We start from the raw sequence: 24847 nt of genomic DNA, 5'->3' as shown, positions 1-24847 counted from the left end.
ATTTTTACTGAAATTTTTTTCAGGAACTCTCACCCAAATCTAAGAAAAGCAGCTTACAAAGAAGACAAACACAAGCAAGCTTGAGTCATGAAAGGAGAGCAGCATGCGGATGGGACTTCCTGGATTGAGACCATGGTTTGGCTCTGAGCTTCCTGGGAGTCAAAGCAAAATGACCAACAATAAATAATTATGCCATTATCAAACTAACAGTTTTCAAAATGGACAATGTTTTCCCAGCAGTAAATCTAGACAGTGATGGAATCTGCAAATTCCCCTCCTGAGCATATGAGGACCAGCACTGAGAGTTTCCTTTCTCTCCTCTCTTCTCTCTCTGCTGAGCTGTGGGGAAATCCCTGCTGAAATTACAGGGGCAATCTTTATGGTGCTAGAGCAAAGCAAGTAGAGACAGGTGCTCAGAAGCGAGTGGAGTTGTTCCTAGGTGTATGGCGTGAGTTCCAAGAACTGCACCCTGGCTGAGCACTGTGGCACATGCATTTTGGGAGGCCGAGGATCACTTGAGTACAGAAGTTTCAGACTAGCCTGGGCAACATGGCAAGACTCCTGTCTCTACAGAAATTTTTAAAATAAAAGTAAATATTAAAATAAATTAAAAAGGAAGCTTCCTGGTAAGTCCTGGGGGTCCAAGTTAGGTGAAGTCCCATAAACCTCTTGAAAAAGGAAACAATAAACTTTAGAACGCTTCATCAGTAGAGAAGCCACCATGTTAAGCCAAAGAATGTACGGCACTAAACTCATTAACCAATCCCCGCCTCTGGGGCTTTTTCTTTTGGGGGGTGGGGGGTGGAGGGTGGGGGTGGGCCTCACTCGTGGCCCAGGCTGGAGTGCAGTGAAGTACAGTGGCGTAATCTTGCTTCACTGCACACACCACCACGCCCAGCTAACTTTTGTATTTTTTTTTGTAGAGACAGGGTTTTGCCATGTTGCCCAGGCTGGTCTCCTGAGCTCAAGTGATCCACCCACCTTGGCCTCCCAAAGTGCGGGGATTAGAGGCGTGAGCCACCTCACTAGGTAACGATACCTAGTATTCTTTACGCAGTTTCTCCTAATGGTAACATCTCAAAACAATAGTATAATATCACACTCAGGGTACTATCGATACAATCAGGGCACACATTTCCCCTGTGCCTGGCTCCTTGGGTTTGTTTTTTGTTTTGTTTTGTTTTGTTTTTTGAGATAGAGTCTCGCTCTGTCGCCCAGGCTGGAGTGCAGTGGCGCGATCTCAGCTCACTGCAAGCTCCGCCTCCCGGGTTTACGCCATTCTCCTGCCTCAGCTTCCTGAGTAGCTAGGACTACAGGCGACCGCCACCACGCCCGGCTAATTTTTTGTTTTTTAGTACAGACGGGGTTTCACCAGGTTAGCCAGGATGGTCTCGATCTCCTGACCTCATGGTCCACACGCCTCGGCCTCCCAAAGTGCTGGGATTACAGGCGTGAGCCACTGCGCCCAGCCAGGCTTTTTTAAATGAGGAAGGGACAGAATCTTTAGTTTGTGGATAAGATAAAAGCTGGCTCACTTAGACCAGCCCGGGGTGACTGAGAAGGGAGGCCACCACTCAGGGCCAGAAGCATGCCCCCTTGCACCCCCAGCTGAGCCCTGAAAGCTCCCCAGCAGCAGAGTCGCAAGGCTTCACCAGTGTTAGCCACTTGGGCCAAGGTGATCAACATTCCAGGAGGCAGCCATTCCTGCTGAACAAAGAGCCCAGGGAGGAATTCCTCCTGCCCCAAGCATGTGGGTTGGCGGTGGTATCCAAACAAAACTGGACAGAAGAAAGCAGCCCCAGCAAGGGGCCCTAAGGAAGCCTACCCCCACTGCATGCCCTGTCGGAGGAATGGAGAAAACTCAAGGGAAAGTCTCCAGCACAGATTACAATTGGACCTTATAAACACAGAAGGCAATTTCGGGGCTTTGTCTCTAAACATAATGGAGTAAAGTTCAGGAGAGAGCAATCTCTATAGGAAACAGGCCAAAACCTCTGAATTTAATCATTAACTTTATCTCGAGGGTCTTTGTATTCATGCTATGTACTGGCTTTTACTGTAACCAGTGCAAACATTTTACTGTCCTTCAAAGCACAGAATGCGGGGTTTGTTGGCCTATTTAAAAGAGTGCCTACATCAACATGAGATGATTCTAGGGAGATTCCAATCAGAGAACCCCAGCAAAAAGGACCTTTGGAAGGGAAGGGGGGTGGGGAAAAGGAATTGGTGAATGCAAACTTTTCTCCCACCCTGTGCTGGTGCACTCTTCCACTGACAATACAGTGGGTACATCTTCAGATGAGTAGGAGATGAACAACTCCTGTTTTGGAGGAGGCTTGCAGAGGCCTTGGGAAAGACATTTTGAGGCAGACTTACAAAACAGCAAGGTTCTCTCTTGCTCTGAAGGGCAGAGGTGGCAAGTTTTTAAACTGGAGCGTTTGAATTAACTCTGTAAACACTGGTTGAACATTTGCTTTGTAGATACAGTTCTAATCGCCAGTAGAGTCCTCAGCAAAGTGCTTCCCAGTTTTTCAAACACCCAGCTCCTCAAAAGCACTCAGGTCTTTCTTCTGGGACCACTGCAAGTGGCTCTTCTACCTTCTTCCCCGGGCAGCACCCCCACCTTCAATGCCCTTACCCAATTCCAGCCCAGCAACCTCTGACTTGCCAGCAGATCCACGTATGAGGGAAGAATTAGACATGAGAAACCAATTCTGAACCCTGCTAGTGCCGAGTGATAAAAGTGATAAGGGACCCCACCCCCACCCCCACCCCAAAAAAAGCTCAATAATCAATTCGACTTTCTACAGTGAAGACTCAACAATTACGCACAGAGGAAACAGCCTAAAGCCTACTGTAAGTTCTGGGGCTTGAGGGGTCAGATGTCCCTCCTTGGTAACATCACGTCTTCTGGGGGCTGTGGCTCACGCTGTAATCCCAGCACTTTGGGAGGCCAAGGCGGGTGGATCACGAGGTCAGGAGTTCAAGACCAGCCTGACCAACATGGTGAAACCCTGTCTCTAACTAAAAATACAAAAATTAGCCAGGCGTGGTGGCACGCACCTGTAATCCCAGCTACTCAAGAGGCTGAGGCAAGAGAATCACTTGAACCCGGGAGGCAGAGGTTGCAGTGAGCCGAGATGGTGCCACTGCACTCCAGCCTTGGTGACCAAATGAGACTCTTGTCTCAAAAAAAACTCATGTCACTTTCACACAGGACCTTATCATCCATGAAAGATGGTTCTGAATGGCATGTATAATAGCTGGTCCATGACAAGAAACACCCTCCACTCACACCCCTGAAGTGAAATGTCCTTGTAAGTTTAGATTTCTGACTAAGGAGGCTCAAGGCTGGGCATGGCGGCTCAGAAATGCCAAGGCGGACAGATCACCTGAGGTCAGGAGTTCGAGACCAGCCTAGACAACATGGTGAAACCCCGACTCTATTAAAAATACAAAAATTAGCCAGGCGTGGTGCCATGCACCTGTCATCTCAGCTACTCAGGAGGCTGACGCAGGAGAATCACTTGAACTCGGGAGGAGGAGGTTGCTGTGAGCTGAGATCGCAACACTGCACTCCAACTTGGGTGACAGAGCGAGACCTCGTCTCAACAAAGAAAAAAAAAAAGGAGCTCAAAATCCACATTTTTCCTAAGAGGGAGAGTCTTCAGGAATGGAAACCACCAATCTGTCACATCCAATTGACCAGCAGGCCTGAAAAGCTATGAACTTTCTCCTAAGTGTTCACTAGCCTCTACAAGCAACCTTCCTCCAAGGACCAAAGAGCTCCCCTATATCAACTGCCTCTGGGAGAATACACAGAAACTGGCATTCTGCGTTAGGACTTCACTTCTCCACTGCATGCCCCTTAAATGCTTGATTTAAAAAAAAAAAAAAAAAGGCCAGGTGCAGTGGCTCACGCCTGTAATCTCTGCACTTTGGGAGGCAGAGGCGGGCGGATCACTTGAGTCAGGAGTTCGAGACCAGCCTGACCAACATGGAGAAACCCCGTCTCTACTAAAAATATAAAATTAGCTGGGCATGGTGGCACAAGCCTCTAATCCCAGCTACTAGGGAGGCTGAGGCAGGAGAATCACTTGAACCTGGGAGGAGGAGGTTGCGGTGAACCGGAGATCACACCACTGCACTCCAGCCTGGGCAACGATAGTGAAACTCCGTCGCAAAAAAATATAATAATAATAATAATAAGCATATAGTACCTAATCCAAAATAATTTAGTACTTCTACATGTACATCATTATCCACGGTACCGCAAATCCCAGGTAATTCTACTTCCCTTTATAGTGATGTAAGGGTCTCCAGAAGGCAAGCCCTGTTTATTGCTTTGTGTCCTCAAACACCCGGAGAGCCAGGCACATGGCAGATGCTCAATGAAAAGTGTGTTGATTGAGCAAAATTCACATCCACATTTTCCAAGCAATCCTTGAGGAATTTGCCTCCCAGCAGGCATCTGCTCAGAGGAAAACAATGTGCCCTGGCCATTTGCATTGTGGCCCTGAAACAGCAAATGTCTTAAACACAGAAGAGATAGAATCTGGGCCTTCTCAGAAGCTAAATGCCATAGAGGTAAAGACTTCAGGAGGTTTTTTTTTTTTTTTTTGAGATGGAGTCTCGCTCTGTCGCCCAGGCTGGAGTGCAGTGGTACAATGTCGGCTCACTGAAGCCTCCGCCTCCTGGGTTCACACCATTCTCCTGCCTCAGCTTCCGAGTAGCTGGGACTACAGGTGCGTGCCACCACGTCCGGCTAATTTTTTGTATTTTTAGTAGGGAGGGGGTTTCACCAAGTTAGCCAGGATGGTCTGGATCTCCTGACCTCGTGATTCGTCCACCCTGGCTTCCCAAAGTGCTGGGATTACAGGCGTGAGCCACCACGCCCGGCGACGTTAGTAAGTTTTACAACTATCCTCAGATCAGTAGTAAGCCAGGACATCAAGACATTGCAACTTTCCATCATTAGAGATTTGACCATATCCACAGCCCCTAAAACTATACTTTTCATAAATCCTTTTGAGACCCATGACCAGAAAAGCAGGCCAAATTCTCCACAGATTTGTAGTAAAAGGCAACGCAGTAAAGGAACTTTCTGGGCTGGTGGAAATGTCCTATCTTGACTGTGGTGGTGGTGACACAGACATATTACAGACAGTACAAAATGCAATATATATTTCAAAACACCTTTATATCAATGTTTACACGACTAAATTACAGACAGTCATAAAGATGGCGTTGCATATGCTTAGGAAATAAGAACAATTATATTATCCACGCTGTTAACAATGATTACATTTGGGGAGTGAAACTGGCAAGTTGTTGTTTTTTTCTTAATCTACTTCAAGTTTGCCTGTGTTATAGTGACTACTTATTTCTTTTGCAATTTAAAAATCCAATGAAGATAAAAACTGGGGGGAAAAGGCACCTATAAGATAGCAATTCTGTATAGAAAGACCCAGCCCAGGAACAGGTACATGCTGAAGGAATGGGTCATTTGTAACAAGACCTAGACCAATATAAGCATCATCACTTGCCTGCTGTGAATAACTGAACGTCTGCAGAGACTATTTCCTTAATAGCTACCAGTATAATAGCTACCAGTATATGGCCACGAAGCATGAACACTCAACTGATTGCAAGCCAGCTGGCATTCACAAGTTAAGGGCCTTCATATACCTGCTCTTCACCCACAGCCAACAGCTATTTTCAGAATGGCTTCCCTGAAAGCTAAGGTACAAAGAAAAAAAGGACAAGAAACCATTCACTAACAGACAGAACATTAGGCTCGTTATTTGTTCTAAATAAAATTAGATCCACCTTATATGATATACCAAGACTATATTCTAAGGTGGGACCTAAAGACACAAAATGTAGAGGAAGTAAACATCTATCACACTAAAAATTTAAAATGTATACCACGTTAAACTAAATGGAGGCAAACTATGGCCTCAGAAAAACCCTTTGTAACACACAACTAGTAATCAGTATTTATCCAAAATGCCTACAAATTGAATTTTTTTAACCCAAGATATCAGCCCAGGAACAGGAGCAGGGAATTCAGGAGGAAAACTCAAATGGCCAGTAAACATATGAAAAGCTCACGCACACCTCATAGCAATTGCACAAATGAAGAGTAAAACAACAGGACCAGCCATTTTTTTCATTAGATTGATGGCAATAAGGGAGGGGTGGGGAGGGAGGAAATGCGGCTGGTGGAAGGCAAGCTCTCCGGAGCAAAGTGCGGGATCTATTAACATCTCAAACGTGCCTCTCCAGGGTTCTAGAGATCTCCTTGCTGGGGGAGCTGTTGGGGGAGGGGAGGATCTCCCTTCTATAAGAGAGGGTTACAGGGACACAAGGATGTGCATTGCTGGCAACAGCCAAATAAAAGAGGCAATCAGAAGGAGAAAAAGGCAAAATAAATTTCACACCATAAAGGCCAAGTTTAGAGCAAGTAATGACCAGCAAGTCAGTACAGGGTAGCACCTACACATGTTTTTTAAGACTAACCTCTATATGCTTGTGTATGTAAATGGTTGCTTGAAAGGAGCCCCACGAACCTGGTACACCACAACTTTGGAAAGAAGTGGGACAGGGGTACATTTTAAAAATAAAATTTACAGATAATCCAAACAAAATAGGTTTATATATCACTTATAATTAAATCAGGATTAGAGTTAACTAAAGTTACTTCCTAGGATAAAAGATATCCCCAAGAAAAATCTCAGTTTTCTATTCATCCAGCAATTATGAGCTGACCAAGGATGGTGAAGGAAGGAGAAATGAAAAACATCAAATATTATACTCAAAGGCATAGACATACTCAGAAAAATTACAACCTAAAATGACAAGTGTTGTGAATTCTAAACAAAACGTTATTTTCCCAAAACCCTTAAATGTTATCTTTTAAACACACATTTAAAACAAAATTGTAACCCCTTCCCTCCCTTTTTCACTCCCATCAAGTGTTAACATACTTTTGATTAAGCATTCATTGATCCGGGTTCCCCTTTTCTGTTCACAGTGAGCCAACCTGTCTGCTTTTACCATTTAGAGGGGGAGAGGACCCTCTCACAGTGATAACATTTACAAATAGGTGTAAAGTCAAGAAATTAAAATGAGAATGTTTCTTAACCTGCTGAAGCTACAGAACTGTTACACCTTGGACATTCTGCCCCCACTCCCCCCATCATGTTACACATGCAAAAACTGTGATTTGTCCAGATGTCCTTAACATGCCAATAACGGGAACCCAGCAGAGCCTGAAACTCAACCTCTTTTCTCAAACCAGAGCTTAACATCACCTCCTTCTCATCTTCATAATTTCATCTTGCACATGACTTTTAAATTTTATTCCATTTGATGTTTTACATACCTTTTTTGATGGGGAAGACAATTGGTTTTACATCTCAACAGGCAAACAAAAAAATCTGGAAAAATTAAGTTCTATGGGGCTAGGACAAAGAGGAACTGATAGAATGAACTGTCATTAAATTCAGACAAATTAAGTGCTCAGATTATGTAGTAGACCCTAGACAAAATGAATGCTCAAAACGCCAAATGTGAACACCATCCCTTTTTTTTTTGAGATGGAGTCTCGCTCTGTCACCAGGCTGGAGTGCAGCTATGCGATCTCGGCTCACTGCAACCTCCACCTCCCAGGTTCAGGCGATTCTCCTGCCTCGGTATCCGGGGTAGCTGGGACTACAGGCGCCCGCCACCGCGCCTAGCTAATTTTTGTATTTTTAGTAGAGACGGGGTTTCACCATGTTGGCCAGGATGGTCTCGATCTCTTGACCTTGTGATCCACCTGCCTCGGCCTCCCACCATCCCTCCTTTTATAAGAAAACGAAATGTTCGTTTTCCAACTTTAAAACTGGCTATACTAGAAGTAAAACTCCCCCGATCTAGGAAGCCCTGGTATATTTAATGCCTTTCATTGTATGCCTGTGTATGTTAACATTTGTGTATTTAATTAACACAAAATCTACTTAAATAAACCAACAATAAAGCTGCAGATGAAGACAGATAACAACTTTAGCTGTAGGATCTCAATCAAGGCAAGTCTGGATTTATTGCACAACAGGCTTAACATGAAATTTGTAGCTGTTGTGTCAAGTCCCAAACATCATCTAGACTTAATCACTATCTCCTGCTATGACAGGATTTGCTATCCTTTCTTAAAATGGTTTCCATTTATCACCGTAACAAACACCATCACTCGGTTTCACCTACCAAACTTCAGTTTAAAAGTGGAGACACTTAAACCTTACTTCATCCATACACATGGAGGTAACTCTGAGCCCCAAAGCTCCAAATATTTGGGTCAGTCCACAGCTGAACAGAGCTGTGGTTTTTCTTTGTATTTCCAGCACCTATGTGGTTTTAAAAATTAAATTAAATAGGAAAAACGAATTTTCCTCTTGGAATATTCCTTTAAATCCCTGAAGGCTCTTTTCAAGCTAACAGAAACAAAGGAAGTAAAAACCTGTTGTTTTAGGAAAATGAAGAATTAAAAAACAAACAAAAACCCATTTTTTTTCCCCAATGGTCAAGGATGGGGATGGGGCATAGCAGGTGCTCCCATTAGCCCCCATGCAGCACTGTCTGCATATGAATTCCTTCACTTTAAATTTCTACATAAATGTCTTCACTTATAAACAGGGCATACTGCAGAAAATATATCATTTGATTCTCAAACAAAAAAGTCAGGCCATTCTTCCCACTGCACTTTTTAGCCTGAGCCAAAAATAAAATAAAATAAATAAATAAATAAATAAAAAAGCATTCTCAGTACTCCTGCAGTCTGTACTCAACCTCCCCCTCTCACTCTTAAGATTATAACCATCACACACTGAATGTCTTACTTCACACCGGGGAGATAGCCGGGGGTTCCAAACCAGCCATCCACAGATGCTCCCTCTGTGCAACAGCAGCAGCCTCCACTCCAGTCAGAAGCAGATTAAGGACACAGCAAAGGCAGGGAATCATCTTATTATCCCAATGTGAAGTCTACAAGGGCCTGAGGGATGTGGGACTATTTTGTTTTCTGCTGTTTCCCCAGAGGTTACTTTATCAAATCAGTTTTCATAGAAATTCCAGTCAGTTTTCATAGAAATTACGATATTCTGCACTCCTAATTTCATCTTTACTTGAGCTGGGTTAATTACAATCAACAGGTTTAGGAACAAAAACAGCTGCCTCTTTTTTTTTTTTTTTTTTTAAAAGACAGAGTTTCATTCTTGTCACCGAGGCTGGAGTGCAATGGTGCAGTGGTGCAATCTCAGCTTGCTGCAACCTCCACCTCCCGGGTTCAAGTAATTCTCCTGCCTCAGCCTCCCGAGTAGCTGGGATGACAGGTTCGTAACACTAAGCCTGGTTAGTTTTTGTATTTTTAGTAGAGACGGGGTTTCCCCATGTGTTGGCCAGGCTGGTCTAGAACTCCTGACCTCAGGTGATCCACCTGCCTCGGCCTCCAAAGTGCTGGGATTAAGGCGTGAGCCACCACGCCCAGCCCAGTCAATAATTCTTTATATTACCTATTAATTAATGTGGCTCTGGCCCCTGATACACCAATTATTTCTTCAATGTTATCAATCGTCCACCCCCAGGAAGGGAGGAAGAGGAGGGTACCCTTATCTCTTCCTTACAGATGTTGAAAGAAGTAGAAAAAATTAGGTAAAAGGTCTAATTTTAAAATCTTTATTATAATATTTTTTATTGAGACGGGGTCTCACTTTGGAACCCAGGCTGGAATGCAGTGGTATGATCTCAGCTCACTACAACCTCCACCTCCCAGGCTCAAGCAATCCTTCTACCTCTTGAGTAACTGGGAACACCTATGTGTGCCACCACACTTGACTATTCCCCAAGATTACTGTTCATTCAGCCTCAAACTCATCTCCCCATCTGAACTTATTTGGATTCCATTAACTTTAGCAGACAGGATCTCACTCTGTTGCCCAGGCTGAAGTGCAATGGCATGATCATAGCTCACTGCAGCCTTGATCTCCTGGGCTCAAGTGATCCTCCCACCTCAGGCCCTCTCCACTCCTCCAGTAGCTGGGACTACAGGGGCACAACTACTGTGCTCGGCTAATTTGTAGGGACAGGGTCTTGCTTTGTTGCCCAGGCAGGTCTCGAAATTCCCAGTTTCAAGCCATCCTCCTGTCTCAGCTTCCCAGAGTGCTGGGATTACAGGCATGAGCCACTGTGCATGGCCAACTTTAGTGTTTAAATTTCATCTAGTAATTTAAATAAGACCACATATAAAGTGGCCATATAGGGAAGTAGAGAATCCCCCCCACCACAATTCACCTTTTCCTTTTCAGTTTTATATTCCCAAACAGTCAAACCACAAGACTAAAGCAAGGAACAGGATGTAGACTGCTCTTATACATCTTTAGCAAAGACCACAATTCACACTGAGCAGAAACAGGCATTCAAATATTTTGATGGCAAATTTTAACACATCAAGTTCTGTCAGCAATGAGGAACTGCCCAAGTTATTTCATGGCATCAAATACTGCTTGGCCATCAACCAAAATATATCTTTTAAGGAAGATAACAGCTGGGTGCAATGGCTCATGCCTGTAATCCCAAGAACTTCGGGAGGCCAAGGAGGGCAGATCACTTGAGGTCAGGAGTTCAAGACCAGCCTGGCCAACATGGTAAAACCCCATCTCTACTAAAAATACAAAAATTAGCCAGGCATGGTGGCACGCGCCTGTAGTCCCAGCCACTTTGGAGGCTGAGGCAAGAGAACCACTTGAACCCGAGTCAGAGGTTGCAGAGAGCCGAGATCGCGCCATTGTACTCCAGCCTGGGCATCCCAGCGAGACTCTGTCTCAAAAAAAAAAAAAAAAAGGAAGATAAGCAACATTATTTAATTTCATGAAAAGAAACTAGCTGTTTGGCTGCAACTTGCAGGAAAAGTTGAAGCCAAATTTTTTCATGATTATTTACAGTTATGGGCACATACATTACAATATAAATTTTTCTAGCTCTTTCAAAGCACCTTCATGTGAAAGAGCTCCCCACAAATAGGTCTGGGAGATGTAGCCACCTCTATCACTCCCATCTTAAAGGTCAGAAATCAAGTCAGTTAAGTGACTTGTCCAAGGTCACATAGGGCAACACTAGGACTTAAATCCAGTTGTTACTCTGTAGCTCATGGTCTTACCTATACCAAGAAGCTGAGAGCATTTTTCAAGCCACTCTTCCCCTTTCATCTCCAAAATCCCCCACGGTCCCCCACCCCCATCTATATAACGTGGGGAAAAATCCATCAAAACTCAACACTTGCAGGCAGGCACAGTGGCTCACGCCTGTAATCCCAACACTTTGTGAGGCCGAGGTAGGCGGATTACCTGAGACCAGCCTGGCCAACATGGTGAAACCTAGTCTCTGCTAAAAAATATCACAATTAGCCAGGCGTGGTGGCGGGCGCCTGTAATCCCAGCTACTGGGGAGGCTGAGGCACGAGAATCGCTTGAACCCAGGAGGTAGAGGTTGCAGTGAGCCTAGATTGCACCACTGCACTCCAGTTCCAGCAAAAAAACAAACAAACATCAAAACAAACAAAAAAACCCCTCAACATTTGGGGCAGGGGGAGGCATTCTATGGCTTGAAAACTAAGAAGTGTCCTTTGTTTCTGCAAAGGAATGAAGGCAGACTTTGGGCATCTTCTGAGGGTCAAACCCAACTTGCATAACTCATTGGAAGTTGACAATCAGGCAAAAGCTAGAATTGGTCCTTAAATCCACTGATATCAACAGAGGCCAGACTCAGTGTAAAAATCCCCAATCCATCAATGCCAAATTGCTCTGAGGTGTTGGGGCCAGGGTGAGAGGGTATGGGGACAGGAGCAGGAGATGAGCTCCATTCCCGGCAATCTGGAATAGAATATGCCCAGAGGATGCACCTCACCCTCATACTGTGAGATGGAGTTATCATTTCAAGAGATTAACAAAACTCAAAGCTTTCTCCCTTGCTAAATTATCGTTCTGGTAATACTTACTATTAAATTAATTTTGGAATGACAGGCAGTTTTTTGCAAGATGGTTATACTCAGTTTTTGGCTAAGAGACCAGAGCCCATTTATGCTTTTTAACATTCTCCTTAATGACTTAGAAAAGGTCAAAGCAGGAAGATAAAATACAAAAAACAAAAACATTTAGAGGCTGGACACGGTGGCTCACACCTGTAATCCCAGCATTTTGGGAGGCCAAGACAGGCGGATCACCTGAGGTCAGGAGTTCAAGACCAGCCTGGCTAACATGGTGAAACCCCATCTCTACTAAAAATACAAAATTACCCGGGCATGGTGGCATGTACCTATAGTCCCATATACCCGGGGAGGCAGGAGAATGCTGGAACCCAGGAGGCAGAGGTTGCAGTGAGCCAAGATAATGCCAACTGTACTCCAGCCTGGGCGACAGAGCAAGACGCCATCTCGGAAAAAAAAAAAAAAATTCAGGCAGTAAATTTAGTATTAAGCAGATTTTTAAGGGTTAATTTCAAAACGCTACACTTGTCAATAACACATGTTACTGTCACATAAATAGCAATGTGGAAAGAGTGCTAGACTAGGAGTCAGGACAGTTTCTGATGAAGTCATTTCATAACCAGGCCTCAGCATTCCCATTTGTAATGGAGAAGCTTCTTCTATGAAGACTTAAGGCCTTTCTTGTGATTTGATTCCTCTTCAGATGCCTCCTCCAATGCACACACACACACGCACACACAAACACACACACACACCCCCCCACACACAATACCATGACATTAATGCTTACTAAATATTCTAGTTGCTGAGATTAGACTGTTCCATTGAGCAAGTTGATCTGCTTCCTTGATATGCCACAGTTTCCCTTCCTCTCCCCAGCCCCCACACAATACCTTGGCTTTAAAGATTAGTGGTGACGGCAGGGCGTCGTGGCTCACGCCTGTAATCCCAGCACTTTGGGAGACAGGCAGATCAACTGAGGTTGGAGTTTGAGACCAGCCTGACCAACACAGAGAAACCCTGTCTCTACTGAAAATACAAAATTAGTTGGGCATGGTGGCTCATGCCTGTAATCCCAGCTACTCGGGAGGCTGAGGCAAGAGAATCACTTGAACCTGAGAGGCGGAGGTTGCAGTGAGCCGAGATCGTGCCATTCCACTCCAGCCTGGGCAACAAGAGCAAAACTCCATCTCAAAAAAAGAAAAAAAGAAAATTATCCAGGCATGGTGGTGCACGCCTGTAGTCCCAGCTACTCAGGAGGCTGAGGCAGAAGAATTGCTTGAACCTGGGAAGCAGAGGTTGCAGTGAGCCAAGATCACATCACTGCACTCCAGCCTGGGCGACAGAGGGAAAGTCTGTGTCAAAAAAAAAAAAATTAGTGTTTTCTAGTGGGGGACAGTGGCTCATGCCTGTAACCCCAGTACTCTAGGAGACTGACATAGGAGGATTGCTATCACTTGAGGCCAAGAGTTCAAGACCAGTGAACTGGGCAACAAAGTGAGAACCCTGTCTCTACAAAAAAATTATAAGAAAAATTAGTGGTTTTCAAACATGTCATATAAAATGTAAATTGGGGCCAGATGAGGTGGCTCACGCCTGTAATCCCAGCACTTTGGGAGGACAGGCAGGAGGGTGGCTTGAGCCCAAGAGTCAGAGACAAGCCTGGGCAACATGGTGCAACCCAGTCTCTACAAAAAGAATTTTTTTTAATTAGCCGGGCATCGTGGCATGCACCTTCTTGGAAGGCAGAGGTGGGAGGATCACTTGAGCCGGGAAGGTTGAGACAGCAGTAAGCTGTGATTGCACCACTGCACTCCAGCCTGGGTGACAGAGCAAGACTCCATCTCAAAAAAAAAAAAAAAAAAAGTTTACAATTGCCTTCAATTGTAGGGCACTGTGCTATGAGACTTTATATTTCAGCTCTACTCCTTACAACACTGCAAAGAGTTACCCTCATTTTACAGATGCAAAAACTGAGGCAAAGCAGAATCTAACCTAGAATCAGAGTGCTCAAGCAAAGCCAAATAATTAAATAGACACTTGATTAAGACTGCCTATCAGGAGTCTTACAAATCCAACTGTTACCTAAACTTTCTACTCTCCTGCTCAATGCTTATCTACAACATTTCTGGAATCATTTTCAGTACAAATCTATTGATAATCCTAAGTAATAGAAATATCTCCCTTTGACACTGATCTGAGGGCACAGACCAAAATGTGGAGATATATGATCTAAACTCCTGAATTCCTTTAAGTGTCCAATACATGGTAATAATGGCTGCTGATGCCACTCATTCACAATTCTCATTTCTAAAACACCAGTGCTTAAGTAGTCATCCAATCTATATTTAGCAGCAAAACTTCAGTGCAGATTTTTTATACAACAGCATTTTAATAATTATCCCAATTAGTCCCAAAAGAGTATGAAACGACTTCCCCAAATCCACTGGCATTTCAAGAAAAACATTTTAACTGCAAAAGGTTAAGACGAGAAGAAAATGGCTGGCCAAACTTTCCAGAAGTAACAGCTACAGGATGCAGCAGCCAACAGATGTTTACAAAGGCTCTCATTCTCAGAGGCGCCTGACCTGACTGACCACTCAGGCTCCAAAGTCCATTCAAGGGCCCCTGGAATTCACAGGGTGTCAGAACCAGGAGGGTATGTCCTCAGTCTACACAACTGATCTGCACCCACTTTATTCTTTTTTGTGCCCACTGCTCTGCTTTAAAACCTATTAATGTTGACAAAATGTGCTATTCTGCAGAAGCTCTTATAGATAAATGATCACAATCAAGAATTATCCCCCCTTGCAAGGCGCGGTGGCTCACGCCTGTAATCCCGGCACTTTGGGAGGCTGAGGCGGCAGATCACCTGAGGTCAGGAGTTCGAGACCAGCCTGGCCAATATGGCAAAACCCCATCTCTACTAAAAATACAAAATTAGCCAGGCATGGTGGTGCATGCCTGTGATCCCAGCTACTCGTGAGACGAGGCAGGAGAATCGCTTGAACCCAGGAGGCAGAAGGTACAAGGAGCCGAGATCACACCATTACACTCCAGCCTAGGCAACAGAGTGAGACTCCACCAAAAAAAAAACAAAACAAAACAAAAGAAGAATTATCCCCCTACCCTTCATGACAAAGGACCTCATTCCCAATAATCACAACTTCAATATGCTAACATAATTACTGAAAACAGTATTTTTATTGCTAAAGACTACTACTTCTATGTGGAAAATTGTTTTTGAGTGAAATACAACTGGCTGCTAATTTTTTGTGCCAACTGATAATTTATAGCTTCACTAAAAACAAACTCATAGCCCGGGCGCCGTGGCTCACGCCTGTTAATACCAGCACTTTGGGAGGCCAAGGCGGGTGGATCACAAGGTCAGGAGATCAAGACCATCCTGGCTAACACAGTGAAACCCCGTCTCTACTAAAAATACAAAAACAATTAGCCGGGCATGGTGGCGGGCACCTGTAGTCCCAGCTACTGGGAAGGCTGAGGCAGGAGGATGGCGTGAACCCAGGAGGCAGAGCTTGCAGTGAGCTGAGATCGCACCACTGCACTCCAGCCTCAGGGACAGGATAGAGCAAGACCCCGTCTCAAAAAAACAAACAAACAAAAAACAAAACTCACCTGACCGGGTGTGGTGGCTCACACCTGTAATCCCAGCACTTTGGGAGGCCAAGGTGGGTGGACCATTTGAGGTCAGGAGTTTGAGACCAGCCTGACCAACATGGTGCCACTACACTCCAGCCTGGGTGACAGAGCTCCCTCTCAAAAAAAAAAAAAAAAAAAGAACTCACCTGATGGGAATTAAACTTCTGGTTAGGAACCATCTAGGATTAGTAGAAAATCTACAGTAAGGATGACAAAAAAAACTATTAGCCTAAGTCTAATATGAGTATCTCTAAAACTCAGGTTTGGATGGGAGTTTGTTTGTGAGACATAGTCTTGTTCTATCGCCCAGACTGGAGTGCAATAGCATGATCCTGGCCCACTGCAACCTCCGCCTCCCACGCTCAAGTGATTCTCCTGCCTCAGCCTCAGTAGCTGGGATTCCTCTGGCTAATTTTTGTATTTTGAGTAGAGATGGGGTTTCACCATGTTGGTAGGCTGGTCTCGAACTCTGGGCCTTATGTGATCTGCCCACGTCAGCCTCCCAAAGTGCTGGGATTGCAGGCGTGAGCCACTGCACCCTGCCTGGATGGGAGTTGAGTGGGATCTTCCCCCATTTCATTTCATTCTACCACCCTCAAAGCCAGTTGTAAGCAAACTGCATTTATCTACAGCATGAGGAAGGCAAGAGATGGCATGGGAGAGGCAAAGATTTACTTTGGAATGTCGTTTAAGTCAAACAGTTTCAAATGTAAAGGGACACCACTAGGCCCCCTACTCCTCCCACTTTTTAGGTTGACAAGTCAGAGTCTTGTCAATCAAAACAGTCAATCTGGTTTCAGTCAACTCAGTTTGTGAGTATAGACAAAACCTCAAAAGGAGAGGAATAATTTAGTATTGAACAAGCAGGAGGTCACATCAGCTTTAGAGGAAAGATGGATCAAGCTTACTCTTGCAAGCCACAATGCTTGAAAGGTCAAGAAGAAAAGCGGTAACAGAGTAGGCTTCAATGGGTGGCATCTTGCTCCCTTAAGGCAACTGTAATTCTTTATCATTATCTTTCTCTTGCTCGCTTCCAAAATGTTAGAGATAGCAAAAACAGCCTTAGTGAGCCAGGCCTTTAACCTTTATTAGTTTTATGGGTGGGAGTGGGAGAAGGGGGGAAGCAGTATTTTGAAACTGCCTGCATAGTATAGAATTCATCTCACCCTTTTGCCTGTGTCAAAAATGACACTGAAATGGTCCTTTATTTGCTAAGAATGAATACAGACAAAATAAACCTTGCCCTGTGTAGAGAACTGGATGGAGAAATGGCAAACCATGTGACTTTTAGCACCAGAAATAACTCAGAGGGGGTTAAATTTTAGAGCTACCGAATTATTTAATGAAAATTTATCTTGAACCAGAAAAATTTATAAACACGTTTTACCCTGGCAAACCACTTTAAAAAAAGCGTTTTAGCCATTTAACTTCATTGACAGCTTCCACAAGAGCTAACTTCCTTACTATATATGCACGATTATTAGTTCCTTTTTTCAGTGAAAAGACATAAAGCCCAATTATGCTCATAATTTTACATGTGAGGAGAAAGTTGCATCCATATTAAGTAGTACTTGAGGAAACTAGACATTTAAGCCTCCTGAGATCCTTCTAGAAAAGGACTACCTAAGGGCCAGGCACAGTGGCTCACACCTGAATCCCAGCACTTTGGGAGGTTGAGTTAGGCAGATCACCTTGAGGTCAGGAGCTCAAGACCAGCCTGGCCAACATGGTGAAACACCGTCTCCACTAAAAATACAAAAATTAGCCGGGCATGGTGGCACATGACTGTAGTCCCAGCTACTTGGGAGGCTGAGGCAGAATTGCTTGAACCAGGGAGGCGGAGGTTGCAGTGAGCCAAGATCGTGCCACTGAACTCCAGCCTGGGTGACACAGCGAGACTCCATCTCAAGAAAAAAAGAAAAGAAAAGGACTATCTAGCCCAGCGAGGTGGCTCATGCCTGAAATCCCAGCATTTTGGGAGGCCTAGGTAGGCAGGTCGCTTGACCTTGGGAGTTTGAGACCAGCCTGGGCAACATGGCGAAACGCCATCTCCACAAAAATTACAAAAATTAGCCAGGTGTGATGGCTAGAGCCTGTAGTCCCAGCTACTTGAGAGACACAGGCAGGAGGATCTCTTAAGCCTGAGAAGTCAAGGCTTTAAGGAGCTGTACAACTGCACTCCAGCCTGGGAAGAGTGAGACTCAGCCTTAAGAAAAGGACTAGGGCCAGGCGCGGTGGCTCTTGCCTGTAATCAATCCCAGCCCTTTGGGAGGCCGAGGCAGGTGGATCACCTGAGGTCAGGAGTTAGAGACAAGCCTGGCCAATATGGTGAAACCCCGTCTCTACTTAAAAAAAAAAAAAAAGAAAAAAAAAAAATTAGCCGGACAAGGTGACGAGCGCCTGTAATCCCTGTTACTTGGGAGGCTGAAGCAGGAGAATCACTTGAACCCGTGAGGTGGAGGTTGTAGTGAGCCAAGACTGCACCACCGCACTCCAGCCTGGATAACAAGAGTGAAACTCCATCTCAGAAAAAAACAAAAGGACTAAATAAAAGTATTAAGTAAGTAGCTATAATACAATGGAAGGAAGAACTAGATGGGAAATGGCAATTTTTACCCAATCTTCAAACACTTTTTTTTTCTTTTTTTGAGACGAGTCTCACTCTGTTGCCCAGGTTGGAGTGCGGCGGCACGATCTCGGATCACTGCGGCCTCCGCCTCCCCAGTTCAAGCAATGCTCCTGCCTCAGCCTCCCGGGTAGCTGGGACTACAGGCACGCGCCACCACGCCTGGCTAATTTTTGTTGTATTTTTAGTAGAGACAGGGTTTCACCATGTTGGCCAGGATGGTCTCGATCTCTTGACCTCGTGATCCGCCCGCCTCGGCCTCCCAAAGGCGCGGTGGCTCACGCCTGACCCTCTTCAAACACTTTTAGGAAGATTTCCCTGTATCTTTTTAGATAGTCACCCAGGCTGGAGTGCAATGGCATAACCTCGGCTCACTGCAACCTCCGCCTCCTGGGTTTCCCCATTTCAAGTACAACTATTTCACTTTGAAAACAATGTCAATGATAAAGAACAAATACTGTTGTCAAATGAAGAAGTGGAAGTCTAGAAAAAGTAACGTTTTTTCCCCAAATATCTTGTCTTCCAAAATGTATATTCCTAGAATAGGAAATAAAAATCTTGTATCAAATCTATGCAATCCCCAAACCACTAAAACCACTATAGTTTATCTCTGTAAAGGAAGGAAACTGAAAAAATAATCACAAAAGGTTTCCCAGACAGTGCTGATACCACAACAGCCTCCATACTACTAGCACAGTTTATGACAGGTTGTGCCTTCAAGGCAACCTCATCAGCACAGGCTTGCCAAACAAGCTGTGGCCCACTTCCTGAGGGTCCATGTTGAAAAATCCATTCCTATGCACTTTAATGGAACTACCTTAAGCCCACAAAGGCTAAGCAATTAACATATCAATAATGAACATTTCCCTCCCATATATTTTTATCAAGCATTTTCTGAATTCAATAGGCTTCCTAATGTCTACCTGCTGAACTGGATTCAAAGCAGCAACCTCTGTAATTATTTTCAAGGCAGTTAGGTTTGGTTTTCCAGCCAGTAGGTGAGATGTCTGCACTCAGAGGACATATTCACCCAGTAGTGTAGAGCAGGTTGAAGGCAGGTAACAGAAATACTAGAATACCCATTTCTGTTCACTTTCTCTCCTTGTCCTTACTTTAAAAAAATTTTTTTTAAAAATTTGTTGAAATTAATATGAATCAATCGGATTCCAATTAAAATCCCAATTTCTTGTAGAAATTCTCAAAGTTTATCATAAATTTCACCAACTTAGTTACATCTGATCGCCTCTAAAGACGGAAAAGATAGGAAAGTGGTTCTTTAGCTATACCTACATTTCACACCTTTAAAAAGAGAATTACTTCGATATGCAGTGTAAGTGGGAAATTTGTATTATGCTTTTAAAAATATTTTGGAATGGATTTTATAATTTATGCAAGAACATGAATATAATTTAAAAATAAGCATGCATACACTGAGTATATGCAGACCTGAAAAAACTTAGACTTTGGGAACAGAGAATAATATACACTGGTGCTGAATACAGGTACAGTCCCATTTACAATATGACTTAAAATATACAAAACAAATTCACACAGCAACCGATTATTTTAGGCAGCAAACCTCCTTGTTCCAAGTGTCTGAAGCCACTTTAAGTTTCCTGCCAGGAGACAGTCCCAGGAGTGCTCAATGTTCAGGGTCAAATCAAGTTGGAATTCTAGAACTTTTCTCTTCAGGAGGCATTTTAAAGCCCAACACAGGGACCGCATGGATTCTACCAACACCTGCACCCCTTTTTCCAACCAGACTCCAGAAAACGCCACCCCCAGACCTGCCTAACTGGGAACAATATTGCCATCCTCGGGTGGGGCGGGCTACAATGTTTTCCAGGTGGCAACAATGTCACCCCCACTGCCCCTCACCGCTAGTGACAGAGGCTTTCCTGGGTTCAAACCCTGCTCAACTTCCCGCCATTCACAGAATCCTGACGCCCAGCTTAGGCACACAACACACCCAGCATTTCTGCTGCCGGTGTCGCCTCCAAGGCTGCAAAGGGCTCACGTTCTATGTGCCAAAAGCAAAACAACACTAAAGGGCCACTTGTGAGCAGCTGGAGCAGCGCTCACAACTCCCTAGTTGTGAAACTCTTTCCCCAAAACTCAAGCGAAGACCCTACTCCATGACCAGAGCGGCCGTGAATACCCCAGCGGGTGCCTGCGGGGAGAAGAGCAGCCGCCGGCCAGGCCACGTCCCCAGAGCCGAGGCAGGCTCCGGGCTGGCCGGGCGGCGGCGCAGGCCCGCGGCGACTCTACCTGCGCGCCCGCCTCTCCCAGGACCCGCGGCACGCAGCGGGCCCGCGGCCAGCTGTTCCGGGGACGGCGACCTCGGATTCTCGCCTTGGATTCCCCGCCCGGATGCTGGCTGGGCCAAGGAGCCTGCAGGCCTTTCGGACTCTGGAGGCACAGAACTAGTGAAAAGCCCCAACTAGGTTGTTGAAATAAGCCAAAATAAAAGAGTAGCAGCAAGCAAGTCTCATTATTTCGTTGGAAAACCCAAAGATTTCCAGGTTATCATCATTACGGTTTAAAGCCAATTGCTCAGACGAGACACCTTACTTGCCAATCCTAAGAAGGCATTTACAAGGGGATGCTTAAGGAAGAAAGTCCCCCTGGGCGAGAGACCCTGCAGGCTGGGGTAGGGTGTTTGGGCCTCCTTCCCAAGGTCAGGTGGCCTGAGTCACTATAAGGAAAAGGTGCTACTCTGAATTATTTAACGGAGACTGTGGACAAGGGAAGCAACTCAGTTAAGGAGCTCATCTTAAAAATTGAGGTAGACAGTATACACATTAAAATATGTGGATTTAGGCATTCAGTGTATCGCAGTCCGGATATGGGTCAGTCTATCATCCTCCAAAAATGTCCTAAAGCTCCTTCCCAGCCAGAGAGGGATGACTTTTTAAAGGAACAATATTCTCAAACTGTTAACGTGATCAAAAGAAAAGGAATTATTTAAGCTGTAGGTGGAACCGTTTATGAACCTCACTACCTGTTAGTGCTGTCTCTCCTAACACTTTAGTCTTCTACTCAGAACACTGGTTTGTCACCTTTAATCTCAAATTTCTAGCGTTCTAAATCCAGGAATGAATAAAAAGGCCAAACAATTTCCGAAATGTTTTTAATGAAAAGCTAAAGAGAGCAAGCAGAATCTTGCTCAAAACTGAGCAAATTTTATGTTAAGGATTATTAGTTACTTCAACCTGACATTGCACATGCTAAAAAGTGAATTTGAAGAGCTTCCGAGTAACCTCCCAGGGTGAGTGGAGAGCTTCACTTCTCAATTCACACTCCCCAATGCAGTTTGAAGGGTTTTCTAATTTTAAAAGTGAATAAATCTTTTACAAGTCTGCCAACACTGAGCATCTACTGTTTCAGCCCAAATAAAATATAGGTGTATCTTTAACTGGAAATATAAACTGACATTTAAACTAAAAGCACCTCTCAGAAGGGGAAACTCCTGGATTCAACCCCATTCTGCTCACACTGCATTTGATCCCAAACTGCAAGTGAACTGGCTCCATTTTTCTGTTCCTGGGATTTGGATCGGTATTTACCTCAATCACTCATTTTTCTAAAAGTGATGAAAGAACATGAACCCACAGTATATTAAAACTAGGAGTCCATTCAAAGTTTAAAAACGGAAAACAAAGATAACTGCCCCCTAGCTTCTTACCTAGAAGAAACCTTTTAAAAGGAGATGCCTACAACAAGTAGATTAGAATTTCAACTTTTTTCCAACAGGAGAAGCCAGCTAAAGGCCATCAGGCAATAGCTCCGCCCTCCTTCCCAAATAACAGGTTAGGAGTGGAAAAGGCAGCGGCGCTGGGCTCACCTTTGCGGTGCTCGGTACCCACTCTCCAGCTCACACAGGCCACGACCCCCACTATGGCTTTTAAAGCCTCTGCAGTCTCCAGCTTACGCTCTAAGTCAAGACTTTCACCCACACCCTCTCTCACCGGTCTACAGGTAGATCGCCTAAGTTACCGACCCCCTCGGCAAGAGCCCGCTTCTCAAGACTTTTGGCCTGCCTTCATTGGGTTCGGGGGAGAAGACGACACTCGCATAATACCAAAGTGGAAAGGAGAAAGGGGTCACACTGTGTGAAAAGCAAATGTTTACTCGACAGCCCAAAGGGCGAAATCGAGCCCGAGGGTTGCAATGTAGCCCTAAAAGCCTTTGCACTCCGGCGTTCCAGCAGCGTACGGCTGCCTTGGTCTTTTCCAAGGAAGTCGAGCCCCTGGTTGAGCCGGGTGGATACCTCCTAACCAGGGAAACCGGTTCCTGTAGGGCTTGGAGTCGGGGCAGGCGGGCGCGGCCCAAGAGACTCAGGCTGGTGAAGGTAACGTCGTCCCTTTATTCCGCTTCTATCTCGGGGTGCAGCCGTGGGCCCACGAACGGCGATTTCACGCTAGGAGAATTCAGGGGCCAGAACACGCATTTTAAACAATATAGGAAGCAGCCGCAGAGAGAGAAGGGCTTAAGACTGGGGGCCCTTGGCCCTCAAAGATCCACAGACGCTCCCACTCTTACCCAACGTAAGGAGGCAAGGACTGCCATGCTGTCCCAACAACAAAAAAACCAGTCTTCCCCTCACAAGTGCGCACGTGGAAACCAGGTCTACGGAGGCACACAAACTCCACGCACTCACCCACACAACCATCTCTTCCGGGCTCACGCCCCATTTTAAAGGCAACAATCTATGAGTTTTCCAAACAAAAATCTGAAAATAAAGGAGCGCCTTCTCAGCACGTTGGGAGGCCTCTGGTGTGCCCACAAGAGCAGGCCACGTCTACACAAACACACACACCTATCTCTTCCCAACTCACGCCTAACTCAAGACGATTGCCGCGTTTTGCCACACAGAAATTAAAATCAGAAAAGGGAGGACCCCACGCTATGGGATTTTTCGGAGCCCCTCGCGACACGTACACAGAATCCACTTCCACATACTTCCCAGGTCATGATCTACTTTGGTAGCAAGGACTGCCACGTAGCCAAAGGAAATACAAACCAAATCCGGAGAGGGCCTCCTCCCCTCGCTGTGGGACCGGCCGGGAAACGCTGTTGAGCACACACGCAGTTATCCGATGGACACAAACACACGCCCCCACTCACTCACCTCGTCGTCGTGGTGCTGGCAGAAGCCGAGGCGCTCGGGAAACACTGAGAGGATGGAGAAGGGCGGGCCGGGAAAGGGCGGCCCGAGCCCGAGCTGCTGCGCCGCTGCTGCGGCACCGGGACCCGGCGGGCCGCGCTCGATGTAGTGGTCCTTGGTGAGGCGCACGCGCTGGTGCGCTCGGACGCAGTTGTCGCACAGGTGCTCCTGGCAGTCGAGGCAGCGCGAAGAAGCTGCGTTGCCCTCATCGCACGAGCTGCAGCCGTGAGGCCGGCGGAGCAGCAGCGCCGACGGGGAAGCGGCAGGGCCGCCGGGTGCCGAGCGGGAAGGCGCGGGCGGCTGCGGCGCCTGCGGGAGTGGCGGCGCGGAGGCGGACGCGCGCGGGTGCGCGTGGTGAGCGTGGTGCCGGTGGTTGCTGTGGCCGCCCGCTCCCGCCGGAGCGCCGGCGCGCCCGTTCTTGGGCGGCGGCTCGTCGGCAGTGGCCACCACCGCGTCGAGCAGGTTGCTAAGCAGGAAGGCGGACGAAGGCAGCGCGTCCATACCCGCCGCCTCGGCTAGCACTACTTTCTGGTCGCACACGGGGCAGCGCAGCTTGAGCGGCTCTCCCGCCGCGCCGCCGCCCGCCGCCGGCAGCCGGTGCGCCTCGAGGCAGGGGCGGCAGAAGGCGTGCAGGCAGGGCAGGACGTGTAGGCGGCGCGCCGCCGCCCCAGGGCCCCCGCCGCCGCCCCCCGACGACGTGGACGTCTGCGAGGACGACGACGACGCGGACGAGTTGGAGGAGAGCGGCGCCGGCGAGCCGCACATCTCCTTGCACAGCAAGCAGATCTGGAAATCGGTCTCGGGGAACGAAGCCATTTGCAACCCAGCCCGGAGGAGGGAGGAGACCAGAGAGGAAGAGGAGGAGGAGGAGGAGAGAGCGGACGAGGTGGGTGGGGGAGTCACCGACTCACACAGAAAAATGCATCGATTAGGCCTGCAATCCGGGAGCCGGCACCAGAGCAGCGCTGCCCGTTTGGCCTCGCCACGTCCGGCCCGAGCGCTGCCACCCCCGACACTGCAGGCATTAAATGCCACTATCCAGCGGCGACACAGATTCCTCCGGATAACTTGGGGGCCGCGTGCCTTCCGAAGAGGGAACGCCGGAACAAGCCCCGACAGGCGAGGGGCGAGCGGGGGCAGGGAGGTCGGAAGACTCCCTGGAGTAGCTGAGGCTTCCCTTCGCGATAGCCGAAAGGAGTTCCCAAAAGGAGAGTTCGCTGTGCAGTCCCAGTCCTGGCGAGAGCAGAATTTGGTTCCACGAGTATTTGGTGCGTTGCTTTTCTTTAAACGGATTTAGTCTGTTCTTGGGAGGGGAAGGAGCCCCAAACTAGTAAAGGCGGGAGCGGCGCGTCGCCAAGCCGGTGTCTCCCCG

General features: G+C 46.5%; 1 protein-coding gene across 1 annotated transcript in view; it reads right to left on the bottom strand.

Moving 5' to 3' along the window:
* Positions 1–24407, bottom strand: part of TRIM71 (tripartite motif containing 71) — a 79757-nt gene extending 55350 nt beyond the window's left edge. The window contains exon 1 of the mRNA XM_034956030.2: positions 23440–24407. Coding sequence (XP_034811921.1) covers positions 23440–24291 — 852 coding nt within the window. The 5' untranslated portion in view covers positions 24292–24407. The remainder of the gene's footprint in view (positions 1–23439) is intronic.
* Between the last annotated feature and the right edge of the window lie 440 nt (positions 24408–24847).

Source organism: Pan paniscus, chromosome 2 (assembly GCF_029289425.2).
Source record: "Pan paniscus chromosome 2, NHGRI_mPanPan1-v2.0_pri, whole genome shotgun sequence".
Classification (NCBI taxonomy): Eukaryota; Metazoa; Chordata; class Mammalia; order Primates; family Hominidae; genus Pan; species Pan paniscus.
This window is presented reverse-complemented; position numbering and strand designations above follow the sequence as displayed.